This window comes from Lynx canadensis, chromosome B4 (assembly GCF_007474595.2).
Source record: "Lynx canadensis isolate LIC74 chromosome B4, mLynCan4.pri.v2, whole genome shotgun sequence".
In the NCBI taxonomy this organism is placed as follows: domain Eukaryota; kingdom Metazoa; phylum Chordata; class Mammalia; order Carnivora; family Felidae; genus Lynx; species Lynx canadensis.
In genome coordinates, this window is record NC_044309.1 from 18,879,036 (window position 1) to 18,894,802 (window position 15,767).

At 36.4% G+C, this 15,767-nt stretch overlaps 1 protein-coding gene across 4 annotated transcripts in view; it reads left to right on the top strand.

Annotated features, from left to right (window-relative positions):
- The window catches only part of PLXDC2 (plexin domain containing 2), a 455,171-nt gene that overhangs the window by 334,774 nt on the left and 104,630 nt on the right, over positions 1–15,767 (top strand). For all 4 annotated transcript variants that reach the window (XM_030321035.1, XM_032593836.1, XM_030321036.1 and 1 more), the window contains one exon: positions 7,107–7,206. In XM_030321035.1, the coding sequence (XP_030176895.1) occupies positions 7,107–7,206 (100 nt within the window). The remainder of the gene's footprint in view (positions 1–7,106; positions 7,207–15,767) is intronic.

The following is a 15,767-nucleotide window of genomic DNA, read 5'->3' on the forward strand; positions in this document are numbered from 1 at the left end:
GTGTGTGTGTAAAACGGATATGTTGTTAACATTTAGATATCAGAGGATTTTAAATAAAAATATAGATTTGTATCACCCCTTGAGAAATTGGAAACCCTAGCTCATTTGCCCTACATTTCCACACAGCAACAATTGGCTGGGAAATGTACTCAGGGTATGTTCCCTCCAGTTCCCTCCCACAGCAATTTCTTCTTTCTTACCCTAGGCTGGTGTTAGTTTATGTAGAGATTGTCTGAAACCCCTATTTTAATATAGGAACTATCTTATGCTGTCTCCTTCCAGATTTTCTATAGGGTGTGATAGTGGAGATGGGGAATGGAGGGATGTTAAGAATGTATCTTTAGCGTATGACTTTCCTTTGTTTTCATGCCATCAACTTCATCTCTCAATACCTGGCATATGGAAAGAGTTCAGTAACTGTAAGCTAAAACAGGATTAAAATAATCGTGCAAAATGCTAACAATATTCAGGAAAGCAAATGGATTTTTATATTGTCAACTTTAATGGAAAGCCTTTCTATTCAAATGCAGTTTTCAGACAACTAAGCACTAATACTCAGGACTTCGTGTTGTTTTGATAGTAATAAAAGAAAGTATGGCTTTTTATAATTGGATACCCTACTGCGAGTAACACAGAAGCCAGATCTGATATTTAAGGATGATGAGGTAGGAAGCTGAAGGTTGAATGCAGGTGAGAACGGGTAAACTAGTAAGCTTTGGATTTTTTTTTAATGTATATATATTAAGCTACTAGACACCATGTGGCTGATTAGCAAGTGAACAAAAATGAGTTTAGAGTAATTCTTCTCCAGTGATAGGCATGTGATTCATACTTTGGAACACCACACTTAACAATCAGGCCCTTGCTGAGATGCTATGCTGCCTATTAGATAGATAGCTGAGTCCATAATGGAAACAAATGAATGTTTTGGCAAGGTTTGCAGTGCAGAAGAGAGAGGAAAATAAAGTTCCATTACCTCTGACTCAAACAGCATGCTGTTATCTCCCTAACTGCTTTAGAGGCAGACAGAAAAGCTCACATTGTATGTGTCGCATTTATGCCTCTGTGTCCTGCAGAATGATAGCACAGCATGGAACAGAGCCGCTTTTGCCTCTGAACCTTCCTTGAAGGACCAGGGTGCTCTGCTCTACCTTTACCCACCCCTGATATTTTTTTCTGCCTTAATTTTGTCTGCCGACTGCAAATCTTTTCTGTGTCTGTACTTCATATTGCTTCACTATTTCACTTGTAGAAAAATTTATACTTACTTAAATAATAAACCCATTGGTGTCCTGTAAAAGTGGAACAAAAATCAAACACCTAAAGAAAAGAATGTAGAAATGCTTGTGTAAGCTGAAATGGAAGCATATTTTAGCTGGTGCTAATGTTCCTTTCCTATAACTATCCTGTGGAATGAATGTAATTGTGAAACTCATTCTCAAAAATTTATGATTCAGTACAAATCATACAGAGGCCAAGTGAAAATTTAGCTTTGCTTCAGTCATAAAAAGGCAGCTATCATAGGCACTTGAAAATAATGAAGCTACATTTCTTTTTTTTTTTTTTTTCTTAAAGCATCTATAGTTTACAATTGGTACTGTTTCAGGATGGCTTCCTGAAAACCCCAGAAACTAACTTTGGAAATATTTTGAAAATGACTATAAATTTGTAGAATGGATAAAAAAAAATAGCTTCCCATACAGCAAAGTTTTTAGAGTTCTCATAGTTGGACATCCTTATTGGCCATGGCTTCTCTGACTTCATATCCTTGTGCATTAAGAGTCGTCTGTGGAATAGATGATTGTGACAATATGACAGACCCTTTCTTGAACTAATTCTGTGTAATATCAGCTATAATTCTAGACGGCTTATTTATACATAAACACACACACACGCGCCACATACAATTGCTTTGTTGCAAAGTAGTTCCAGTTAAATGTGGCTTTTAACAGTACTCCCGATTCATCTTAACGGTCTCTAATTAAATACTAATATGGAAACCTGCAGACTGGTCTGACTTGCTCACAGAGAGCTGACGCAGCCCAATTCCTTTGGCTGCAGTAAGTGAGAGGATGAACAATCCTTTCGGAGAACAGCCCCATGCCTTTGATGTCTTGAAATAAAAAGATTACAGTCCAAGAAAGTGAGGTAAAAAGGATATGACAATATCAGGTGGAAAGAGCCAGACTATTTCTGAAAGGAATCTGTGAGAAAGCCTAGAATTGTTCATCTTTTCCTCATTAATCTTTTACACTATTAAGCATTTAATTCAATTGCCAAAAGTAGTTTTTTAAAAACCTGATATGTAATTGTTTCATAAAAGACTTGGGTGCCTTCTAAGAAAATGTAGGGAATTAAAAGCTTCTCGTACATTTTCACTTTAATATTTAATTAGGATAAAAGACCATAGTTTCAGAAAATCTGTGCTTTTATTCATGAACTCCATAAAATTTTAAAGAAAAGCACTTGAGGCCAGTGGAATGGCCATAAAATTGTCCTTTTCCAAACTTTCCTCTTCTCATTTTGTCCATCTCGGCACATTCCAGTACTTTTCTTCAGTGCTGCACAGGCGGCCATCTGCACAGGCAGACAACTCCTTACGGCCTGCGGTGTGAAAACCTCCCTGCGGGTGGACAAAATGGCGGCCCCAATGAAATACTCAACTCCCCCTTCTTCCTGCTATTCAGACCAAAGGCCGTGGCGATGTCATTGACTCTCCTATTTCTCCCACTCTCCTCACACCCATGGCGTGTCTTGATGGCAGTGGCTTCACAATTCATCTGGAATCCATCTTTCCATCACTTCTACCTCCTACACATATCACTCCAGTGTAGTCCATGCCACCCATCTCTTATCCTGACAATCGTGATACCTTCCTAACTAGTTTTTCTGTCTCCCCTTGCCTCTTGCAGTCTTGACCACACAACAGATCACAGTATGATCTTTTTCAGATGTAAAAGAACAGCTTTCCTCTGTTCAAAACTCTCTAAACCATCACTGTATAACATGAAATAAAATTCCGAGTCATTGCCATGGCTTGCAGGGAATGGGTGCTCCCTTTGACATGCCCCCACCTCCTCTCATCTCCTTTAACTATCTTATCTACTCCTCATGCTCCAGTGATAACCTTTTAATTCTGAAAGTCACCAAAAACAATTTAGTCAAAGCCTTTGCCTGTACTGGTTCCTGTACACTCAGAATTTTCTTCAAATATCCACATGGCAGGCTCATTACTACAGAAAAATCATCTCATCACAGAACCTCTCTGTGACTCCTTCTCCTAAGGAAGCCCCCATGCCCTTCTAGTCTCTTTGCCACACTTTAGTTTCCTCCTTAGCACTCACCACCGCTCAGCATAGTTTAATTCTTACATTCACTTTTTAATATAAGTCTCTGCCCTCTAGAATGTAAGCTCTATGAGAGCAGCATCTTTGTTCTGTTCTTTTCTATAATTCTAGTGCCTACAGTAATACACAGAAGATATTCAATTAATATCTAGTAACTGAGCAAATTTATTCTATCTTAGCAAATAGCATGGAGAGTATATATGCCTTTTGGAGAAAAGAATTTTTATATAGCATGTAATATTCTCAGAAATTTATTTTCTGCTTTATATTTCCACATTATACTAAGACTTATAGTAGAGTTATTTATGGTAATGATGGTTTGTCTGACCTAGTCCTCAGAAGTCACTGTCCCATGAATAAGTATAACTAGAAAACGAGCAGCAAGTTAAAATGTTACCCTTAGAAGCAGACAAAGATTTCTGCCTACCTCAGTTCTCTTACAAATAGGTACAATTTTTCACCCTTGTAAACAGTTTACTTGTTGAAGCGTGGAAAGGTCAAGATCATTCAATAGAGGGAAACCATTGAATTGAGGTTTGAAAGGGTCTTTACAGGTGATCTACAATTATCTTCCTAAAGGGTTTGGCCAATTTATGATAGGATTGTTTTCAGTGACAGAACACTGTCTACATTGTTAGGTTACCCATTTTAGTTCCAGATGGACTTTCCTTAGGTTAAATGAGTCTGAATCTAGGTAACTTAGACACATTGGTCTTCATTTTTTGGAATCGAGAGGAAAAAGAATAAACTAGGAAATAAAGAGATCTAGAAGAGTGAAAGCAAGATGTAGAAAATGGAACTTTCTACTGGAACGTTCCAATCTTTCACGTTTAATTGTACCTAGAAGTGCAGAGATATTTATCTGATTCCCTGAAATCTAGGAGGAAGAATGCTACTTCATTTTGTGTAGAAACACCAGAGAAGTTTGTATTTGCTATTAGATCTCTAATAGAAAATGTATTGGTTAGTATTGCTGTGTAACAAATCACCCGAAAATGTAGTCACCTAACTCCATATCTTATGTCTCACAAGATACCTATGGATCAGCTTGGCAGTGCTACTGATCTGGTTTATACTCTCTTGATCTCAACTGGGCTTATTCATGTGTCAGCTGTTAGCTGGTGGATTGGCTAGGAGCTAGCTGGTCAAAGTGGACCTCTGTTGCAAAGGGAACTTTCCTCCATATGCCTCTCATATATTTTCAGCAGAGCAACAGCATACATTCTCATGACATTGGCAGGAGGCCAAGAAAGAAGGTGGAAATGTACAAATACATTTTCAATCCTCCCTTTTGCTTCACGTTTGCTGTCATCTCCCTTTGTCATATTACTGAGCCAGAGTCCAAGTGGGAGGGGATCAAAAGTGACAAGGCAAAGGGTTTGGAAAGAAGGAGGCCATTGATGTAGGCCTTTAGTACAATCAGTCCACCACAGGTATAAAGCACGGGAGGAGAGGGTTTGAGAGACAAAATATAAAGGAAGGGAGAGAAAGGAAGAGAGGGAGACAATAAAATCAAAATGAAAGATGCCTAGGTGAAGAAGGTGATAAGGAAGAAAGATTGAAGAGGTGGAGTAGAAAATCTAAAAAGAAGGGAAAGCTATGATAAGGAGGTCTGCAGAAACAAAACATGTGACCTAAAAAATAAACCTTATATAAAAATACAATATTCATGGCAATATAATAGGATTTTCCAGTTGAGAGCTTTATGAACTCAAGTTTTGCTTTGAGTATGGGATAAGAGGAATACAATCACTTACACAGAATTATCTGGTAAAATAGTTCTCACCTTGCAGAGGAAAATTATAGTCACAGATGTTGGAGAACGAAAGCAAGTGATGAATACAAGTTAGCAAAGTTCTCATAATTAATCCTGATCAGGCGTGTACTAACGCTATTTGGCAATTGTGACTTTGTTTTGTTAGGATATACAAAATATAACTTGAATTGGAAATATTTTCTATGTTTTTACTAATTTTTTGTCTTTTTGTCTTTAATTGTGTCCATCTTAAATACAAATGACACTTATATTAACATTTCTACCTCAACATGGCATATAAAATTGGGTAATAGTATAGAGTCCACTAAAAAAGGAATTTCAGGGGTGCCTGGGTGGCTCAGTCAGTTTAGCATCAGTCAGTTTAGCATCTGACTTCAGCTCATTCCATGAAATCGTGGTTTGTGGGTTTGAGCCCCGTGTTGGACTCTGCACTTACATCTCAGAACCTGGATCCTGCTGTGGATTCTGTGTCTCCCTCTCTCTCTGCCCCTCTCCCACTCTCTCTCTCTCTGTCTCACTCTCGCTCTCCTCTCTCTCTCTCTCTTAAAAATAGATAAACATTAAAATTTTTTTTTAAAGAAAAGCAATTACATATATGATACTGAGTATGGCTTAGTAATCACTAAATAAAGTATGTCGGAGTTTCATTTAGTGAATAAACCTTTAGGGACAGAAATGTTGGCTTTGCTTTGTTTGTTTCTGTTGTCCAGATATCAGAATACTTCATAAGGCTGGTTAAGAACTGGACATACTGAGATAAAATTGGCAATACCTTAACATTGTTTAAGAAAGGGGTGATTTAGTACATAAAGAGAAAACGTCATCTTCCATTTACTTGAAATAATTCCATAAATTTCAGATACTTAAAATTTCCTCTTTTAATTGGTTAATTTTGACCAAATAGCCCTTTTACAATTCCCTGATGTCATGGGCAAAAATAAGCAGTGCATCCCTTATTGTATCTTCTCTCCAAGTTTTTCTCCTTCCTTCTCATTGCTACACTGGTTATTATGGTTTATAAGACAAGGTCAGATCTAACAGGTTCTTGAATGAATTACCTGCAGATGGCCCACAGTCTGCTTATGCCACCTTAAGATTTGTTGGTACATCCATCCTCCCCTTGTTGTTTCTTGTCCCTTTATTTATTGCAGACAGTTTCATGCCCATTTTTATTTCTATAAAACTGGTAATAAACATAGTAATCATCTCTCCAGTGACTGTTTTCTAAATCTAGAAAAATTGGCTCCAAGGATTTGTCTCATTTGTAACTCTTTAATATATTCTCAATGTGTTTTAATTTTTTTAACTGTGAATATTAAAAATGGCTGTCATATTCAGATTTGGGTTCCACTGAGATTTAAATTTAGGAAATGTGACCTTGAGATGACCCATCAAAATTCATAAAGTTTCCCATGTAAGTTTCAATCAGAATAGTTCAACATCCATTAACATTTGCCAAGTTTCACTATCTATTAATCAACAGTGTATTGTTAAATATATATTTAGCAGTGCACTTACTTGTCCTTCTCTAGGTTTTAGATCTATAAGGCCACTTGTAAACAAGGATTTTTTTAAAAACCCATGAAAAGTAATATACAGTATTTTAGGAAAACAAATGGTACAGGAAGAGTCTATTCCCAAAATGAAAGCCAGCACTAAATGTGTTTACAGTGTGCCTATACGTGTGATGTTTTCAGCATTCGGCACCAGTTAGATCCTCAGAAAATCTATTTACTTTCGTCAACAAGTAGCTGTCTGTTGGACCAGGAGCTCTTTTGTCACATTAGCCCATCAAAAGCACTAAACAGATGTTATGTTTTGGTATTGTATGTCTTCCTTCTCTAATATTTCCTGCTCACTCTCCCTGGTCCTTCATCTCCAGCACCTGATTTTCTTCAGTAAACAAGATGATCATGCTCCCCACCGCCACTCCGAAATGAAATGCAAATCTAACACTTAGCAATCTGCTTTTTCTTTTCCAGATTCCCGTCTTGGTCACACAGATAAGTTCGACCAATCACCCAGTGAAAGTGGGACTGTCTGATGCTTTTGTCGTTGTCCACAGGATCCAACAAATTCCCAGTATGTAGAAGAAGGGTAATCGCAAAGTCTGAGCCTGCTGTGGGGGTAAATTTAAAGGAGATTGAGTTTAGGCAGATGTGACTGTTTGAACAACAGAATCACTTAGCTGATTGCTGCTTGTAGATTATTGTTTGGTTTATAACTCTTATTGGTATTCACTGTCTCTCTGTTACTCTTCAACTAATAATTTAGGTAAAGTGAAATCAAATAGCTAAGCCAAGAGTGTGTAATTTTGGATTCTTTGGTATAGTTAGCTTGGTTGCACAGATCTATTTTTTTTTTTTTTTTTTAGTGTTTATTTATGTTTGAGAGAAAGCACGAGGCAGGGAGGGGCAGAGAGTATCTGACGCGGGCTCCATGCTGGCAGCAGAGAGCCAGATGCGGGGCTCGAACTCAAGAACCTTGAGATCATGACCTGAGCCAAAGATCACGACCTGAGCTTAAGTGACTGAGCCACCCAGGCACCCCACACAGCTCTATTTATATCATTAATAACAAGAAGATAAAGGAATGATAGATGATTTGACTGATAGGTATATGACTATTATTTATTTGTATAGCTTAAATTTACTAACAAAAGAGCAGTTTGTGTCATTTTATGTCTATCATGTTTATACAAAAGTGTTTGATAGTCTAAAAGAAGATGACAGAAAAAAATATAAAGTGAAGTAAATAAAAATTTTGGTGGGACTATACCTACCAGAGAAGAAACATAGTTTGTTTAAATCATTTTTACTTATCTAGTCTAGTTTACATTTGTAGAATAAATACATATATGTTACTTAGTCAGCTGTTCATCATATTAGAAATTCAGAATATTAGAAATTAATCATATTAGAAATTCAGAAAACTACCACTGGTAGTAATTCTGATCATGTATATAGCCATCATTTGTAAGTTTCTGTGTTTTAAACCTTCACTATTCTAGAAGAGTCCTGAGGGATGCTTGGGTGTGTTAGTACTGATGTTTGTTTGTGTCCTAAACATGCATATGTAAAGCAAGGGGTGATCATGAAATACCAAGATTAGATCATTTGTTTCCCTGTTTGGTTCAAAGTCCTTATATTCCACTATAGGGGTAGACTTAATTTATCACATGCGTATGCTATTTGGTCTTCCCTTGAACTAATTCTGTTTAATTATATCATCTCTCAAATACAGAGGAGGTAAATGGAGTGGAAATTATTTAGATTTTTCAGAGCAGCGGATTGGCTGGAAACGTTATAGGGATTATCTTACAACTACAATTTAGAATGACATTCAGATGTGGGAGTTGTGCTTGCTGAAGAACGTGAGTCTTTCATGGCGGTTTCTCCTTGTTAGTGGAGAATTAGTGGGAAGTAACATTCGAGGGAACTGTTAAATCAAGGCAGATTTTCCAGAAACGAAAGTGTACAATGAACAAAGCAAGGATATGTTAGCATGTGTAGACACAAAACGACATCCTCTTTAATAAGAGGCCATGTCGTGGGAGAGCCAAAGTTGATTCCCGTTTGAGGAGTGTTTTCACATTCCTTCTTTCAGGGATGTTAAATCAAGCATGACTTGAGCCAATTATTACACAAGGAAGAGAAAACACCAGTTTTAGTTTATTTGTGGGTTCTTTTTTTCTGAAGAAGGATTTTGTTTGCAGCTTCCTCAGAAGACAGCTTGGTCCATATTGATATTCTGATATGTTATTGTTTTAACAAAAAGACTCACCCAAGTACAAAAGAAAAAAAGAATCACAAATGTATTTTAATATGCAAGTGTTGTCTCAGAACTGAGGCACGGTAGAATTTTGGGCTCACAAATTACGATTTTGCATCCCTTGCTATAATGTAATAGGGTAACCAGGATGTCTTGAGGAAAAATATTCCTCCCAAATATAAATTTTATTGAATAAATTGGCAAAATTCATATGAATTTTGAGAACAGATTATGTCTAAAGTTGAGACTCAGCATTCATCCGAAACAATTTCACAAGCTTCGAGTTCAGGGACAAGTGTCTCTCAGGCAAGCTGCATGTTGGACTAACATTCACATTTCCTGTTGACCTCACTGTTCCATCCTGAGAATATTAGCTGAGAAAGAATGGAGATTCTGAGTTTCTAATCCACTCGTCCCTGCCTGTAGATGGGACCATATTTCAATAAGAAAATTGGAATTGATGTGTTCTATTTAAAAATCTTTTGGGGAAGGGAGCACCTGGGTGGCTCAGTCAGTTAAGCGTCTGACCCCGGCTCAGGTCATGATCTCAAGGTTGGTTTCCAGACTAAGAGTCCCGCATTGGGCTGTCTTCTTTCAACACAGAACCTGCTTCAGATCTTCTGTCTACCTCTCTCTCTGTTCCTCCCCAACCCTCTCTCTCTCAAAAATAAAAATAATAATAAAAATGAATTTAAAAATCTTTTCAGGAACAGAAAAATTTAAGTCTCCTTAAAAATCTGTTCCCAAATTTATGTGTAATAATGTCTGTTACATGAACTTCTGTATAAAGGGAAAGATATGTTCACATAGCATTCTCAGCCTAAAAGAAAAAAAAAAACACACATATATGCCAGAGATTAGGCTGGCCCAAGATTAGCATAATACAAGCTATAAAACGAGTACTTTTTCCTGAGAATTATAAGACGATTCCTAGAGATCTGTATGTTACCTGTTTGTGCAATCAGAATTTAGAAAAGCATTTAAATCCATTTCAAAATTCTGCTCTCTTATTTAACAACCCTCACTATTAGGAGTCATCCTCACAGGGAATTTAAATCATTCATCTCTGTTCCCCCTTTTTCTTCTCCTGAGTGAATTTCAGGGAAAAACTGATCATTATCGTAAGTAATGAGTGGTTTCATTTCTTCTCTATTGCAAGGTACGTTAATATAGGACCCTGTTCTCATAAGATCAATTTTCTGTTCTTTTAAGCATTTTGGTTACACGGTTTATGTAGCACTTAGATTCCCAGCTTAATCTCATGGCAACATCGGAGTGCAAGCTGTAACCTTGAGAATAATTTTTCCCAGCGGGACCACCATTCTTGGAGGTCGTTACACCATTCTTATCAGTTGGTCAAGTTTTGGTAAAGCATTTGTAAAGCTGTTAGGTAAGTTTAAGTTATTTATCATGAAGATTTCTCCCCACCCTTTCATCGTAATATCAACAACGGAAAACTTGTTTCGCAGTTTTTGAAGGCTTCCAAATAATAAATGATTTCAATGTAACTTTCAAGCATAGTTTATTACCTTAGTCTTTATCTTTCAAAAAGGATCAGGTGATCTGACAGTTGAAAGTAGCAAAGGGAATTCAGGCATTGTTAGGAAATAGTTCTGAGGTTACAAAGGAAATTCCTTTGCTCCTTCCAAAACAAAACAAAACAAAACAAAAAGTCCATGGTGAAATTAACCCTTATCTCTAAAAAATAAAATAAAAGATAAAATTAGTTTGCAGTCCAAAAGTATAAAGGTTACCTTAATGGGAATACTAATAATGAGGCCTTGAGCATTTTATTTAATTCCGATAGCCTTACAGACAAAATGGTCACCTTAATACCTAAGATACAATGGGTATGTTGCATGCAGTATTTGGCACAAGGTAATCAGCACTGTATTTGTACATGTATTTATTGTTTATTCATCATAATCAACATCATCACTTTAAGACACTGATACTAAGATGGCCACACCCAGAACAATTGCTTGTGAGACTCGGGCCACAGGAGACTCCCATCAGAAAACACCTGACACTCGGAAACTCTTCCTAACTAAGCAGCGTTTGCTTTTTGATGTCTTGCTGTGTCTGTCTGTCTGTGTGTACCTGTGTGTCTGCATCACCTTCTATTTTTCATAAAATATTTTGTAGAATTTTAGAAACAAAAAGAACACAGAGATCAGCTGGCTTCAGTCTCCACAGGTACAGATGTGAAACACAGGTCTGCATACAGTGACTTGGATTGTTCATTACAGAAACCCAAATGGAAGAACATACTTGTGATTATAAGCATAGCGCATGTTAATTCAGAGAAATCTGTACATTACAGGAAATGCACAGAAAAAAATTTAAATGGTCCGTAATTCTACCACAGGGAGATAACAATGTTTCCACGTGTCTGCATCCAAACTTCTGTTTTTAGTATATACACTCGCAGACACATGCACATTAAGAAAATTGGCATTGTGTTAAAAATATTTTTGTCACCTATTTTTCTCTTAACATATATAACACATTTTTTTCTGCACTGCTGAATACCTGTCTAAAATGTGGTCATTAATAGCTGCAACAAATTCCTTTATTTCATAATTTATGTAACCTGTCTGAGCATTAGTTTGTCATGTTTGTTGCTTTTCATATTAATTATCAGTAAAACAGTCCTGAACATCTTCGTTTTCAAATTTTGACACAACTGATTGTTTATAAGCGAATATGTAGCCATTGACTGTTAATGGGTTTCTATGCACTTTGACAGATTGCTTTCTATAAAGGTTGTAGCAATTTACTCCCCCCCGCCCCAGCATTTTATTAGATATCCCATTTCCCCAGATGCTCCCAGACACTGTCCTCATTTTTTAAACTGAAAATTTGATAAGCAGAATGTGATATTTCATTGTTGCTTTAATATTCTGTTGATTACCAGAAGGTTTTCACATTGTCATGTATTCGTAGGTCATGTGTAATTTCCATAATTTCTTGTCAAATAGCTTTATTAAGTAATCCTTTCTCAGGCTCAGCTTATGTGCCTCCAAATCCTTTACACGGTGTGCAAAGGTCTTCCTGGATAAATGTGTAATTCTCACTAGTACCATTCCTCCTTGTTTGTTTCCCTCTCCTCCAATTTAACACTCTGAATTTCCATCTGAATCTCTAGCGTGCTGACCTTCTCCCTCACGCCTCACCTTTTCTCCGCCTTCTGAGCTTAAAGAACATAACATTTCCAGCAAGAAAACCCAGAAAATCCACTCTTGCCTTTGCGGTTCTTTTATTGGGAAACGTAAAGCTATACCATTTTCGTCATGTGAAAGTTAGTTTTACACACGCGCAGAATTCTCGTCCAAGAAAGCAGCCTGGAAAGCTGCTGACCTTCCTTGAAATGGTTCTTCTACAAGTTACGATAACAGCTATTTTTGAATCCTTCAGAACATACCACTCTGTTCTTCTCACCCACCGGCAGTACATGATCTGTTTCTTTCTTAACATCAATCTGTTTCTCATCCACATCTGCTGTTTTAAATCTATTAACATCATTGGTGCTACAATGTGCCGTGGTTTTGTTGATTAATTATTATTCACAGCTCAATAAGAAACGTTAGCATTTTCAAAGATAAAACTCAACTCATTTGGAGAACAAATATATTTTAAAGATACTTAGAGGGTCAAAGAACTCTTTGAGGAACATTGTATATAGTTCATCATATATGGTCTCTTTATAAGCTTCACAGACCAGGCAGCAATTTTTCAAGAAACTTGACCAAAATTATGTTTACAGACTGAAAAAAAAACAACCCCTAACAAAAAGAGAGATTTTTTTTTTTACTCTTCAAAATGTCTTAAGCTTTAATTCTCAAAAACATAATACCATAGACCAGTACTGTCTAGTAGAACTTTCTACACTGATAAGACATCCTAAATTGGAACTGTTGAGTATTAGTCTCACTAGCTGCATGTGGCTACTAAGCACTTGAAATGTGGCTAGTGACACTGGGGATTTGAATTTTTAATTGATTTCATTAACTAACTCTAAGTTAAAGAGATACATGTGACTAGTGGTTACCATCTTGGACAGAGTAACAATAGATTATAGCATCTATTTAAATGGAATACTAAATTTCAGGTATAATATTTACAGAACATCCTTTTTTTATTTCCTCTTTGCCTTTCAGAAAAGCCTTGGCATTTTAGATATGATTAAATAATACATTTTCAAATATAAGCATTCCATTATAACTGGTTTTCCCTAAATAAAACTATTGGTAATTTTGGTTTACTTGTAGGACAGCTCCATTATAATTATTAGCAACTCTAATTAAAAAAAAAAAAACATGTTGACAGACTATTGAGGAAATGAATAATCTTGAAAACACTTAAGATATTTTTCTTACATACTCTATTAAAGCTCTTTTAGAAGAACTGAGCCTCACTTGTTTTTTGTTTTGTTTTGTTTTGTTTTGTTTTGTTTTGTTTTCAGAGAGAGAGAGGGCTGCTAGCAGGGAAGAGGGGCAGAGGGAGAGAAAGAAAATCTCAAGCAGTGTCCACACTGATCAGCACAGAGCCTGACACTGGGCTCGATCCCACGTCCCTGGGATCATAACCTGAGCTGAAATCAAGAGTCAGGTGCTTAACCAACTGAGCCACCCAGGGGCCACCAGCCTTACTTGTTATTTTCAAAGTTATCGGGATCTTTTCATTCATTTAAGGACAGATTGATCACAAATCCTACCTTCCTTCTTCTCAAAATGGAAAGCCCTTCAAATTATTCATTTTTCAGAAGATAAAAAATTGCTTCTCCTCACAGCATAGCTTCATAAGGTGCTTTGGTTCCCAAGTATGCATTTGCCCACTCATGGCTCAACAAAAGGAAAAAGTAATAGAAATCATGACATTTCCCCATAAATATTCTCTCATAAAACTCTTCCACGATAGAAAGCATTATGCAAAGTGATACTCTATGCTTTTACATACATTTCAAACACCCCTTGTTTGATTCTAATCCTAGATATTTAAACTCCTAAACTCCTAAATATTTGCTTCTTTTTTAAAAAGATTGATTTTTAGATTGGATTTTTAAAAAGAAGCAAATATTTAGGAGTTTTCTGGATATTAGAAATCACTGGTTAATTATAACATATTTCAGAGGTATTTGTAGCTAAATTCTTGTTTTTTAGATCTATTCATCCATTTATTCATTGACTTTTTATCCTGTACCAATATCAGGCGAGGTAAAATTTTACCGTTATAGAGATAGTCTCTCAATTTATTTAATAATTTATTTCTAATATAAAATACTAAATATCACAGAAAGGACTTCAATACATTATTAAAAATTCAACATACTTAAAAATTTATGCATTCAATAAATATCTATTGAGTACCTATGAAGCCAGGATTTATTGGTCTAAGGAAGAGAAACCCATCTTAATGTACTTTTATTTATTCAATATAGTGAATCAAAAGCTCATCTTTGCAATGGTCGCCTTACTATGGAAGGCCTAGGAAAGGAGCCAAAATAGTTCTCAAAAATAACCTAAATTGAGTTTTTCTATCAAGTTGTGTCTGCCTTATTTATTTTAAATTATGACCTCAGAGATTCAATTTTCCACTTTTCTCTCACGTTTGCCTTCAAATTTAGACTTTGCCTTATTTTTTATTTTTCCCTATTACTTCATGAATATTTCTGTTTTAACCCACACTTCCCTATTACACAGAGAATATTCCTATTTTTAACAAATACTGGTTGGATACTTTTATAAACATGCCCACATGTTAATTTTTCCAGTTGAGTTTTTTTATAGGAAGTTTAGTTTCTTGGAAACGGAGGGGTTTTTCTTCCATAAGTACCAAACATCTGCATAATTTAGCACTAAAAGCTTTTCAAACACTTGATTTTAAAACGTATCTTACTACATTTCACCCAACTTTATTTAATAAAGTGACCATCTTCTTTTCTCTCAGAAAAACAGTAGAGATTTAATGACATTGCCAATGTACATCGCAAAGTCTCCCCTAAGTCTCAGGAATAAAGAAATGTGTTTTCCTGGGAGAAACACCACGTCCAGAAGAACAGTCCTTAGGCCAATGGGAGCCATAGTGTTAGGGCTGTTGTCTACATGTCGCAAAAGCTCACTAAGATACTCTGCCTTGACCATTTACTGTCCCAGTGCTGGTTCTGGTGCTCTTGTTGGGCAAAGGGATTACTAAAGGAAGTCAGGACATCTTGTTTAAGCCATTAGTAAATATACGTGGAATGAGGAGAAAAGTAAAGTTTGGTTTTAGATGAAGTTTCTGATCTTTTTTATGCATGCTCAGGTGACTTATGAAATCTGACCATGTAGGTTGTAGCGGTGTCCGGAAACTTCACGAACCGCAAGGGAATGATGAGAAGAAAATCTTAAGAGGTTTAGATTAGTACTCCGTAATCCTCTAAATGTTATGTTGCCTTATCCAACCTATTACATTATTATTTAATAGAATAGAATTACAGAGGGCATAAAAAATGTTTGAAGCAAAAACATCTTCTCTTTGTAGAAGCTGTATTTAACAACGCCAACCAGCTCTTTCTGTTAGTGGATTACATATTGTGTGGGAGGCTTATCGTGGCTCTAACGGTGCCCTTTTTTTCTCAATAGTCTCTTCCCCCCCCCCCCCCCCGCCCAAGTCTTCATGCTGGGAATGAACTTGTAGTTGTGCAATACATGCTGTTTACATTAAAGAGTATTCAGTGAATGGTGCTGGGTGGCAGGCTGAACTGGAAGTGGAAAAGAAATAACCATTTGGGACCAGTCATTACGCATTAGTAATCTGTAAGTAAGGCAATGTTAGCAAATGATTTATTTGACAGTTCAGACAATATTAAGATATTCATATAAATGGAAGAA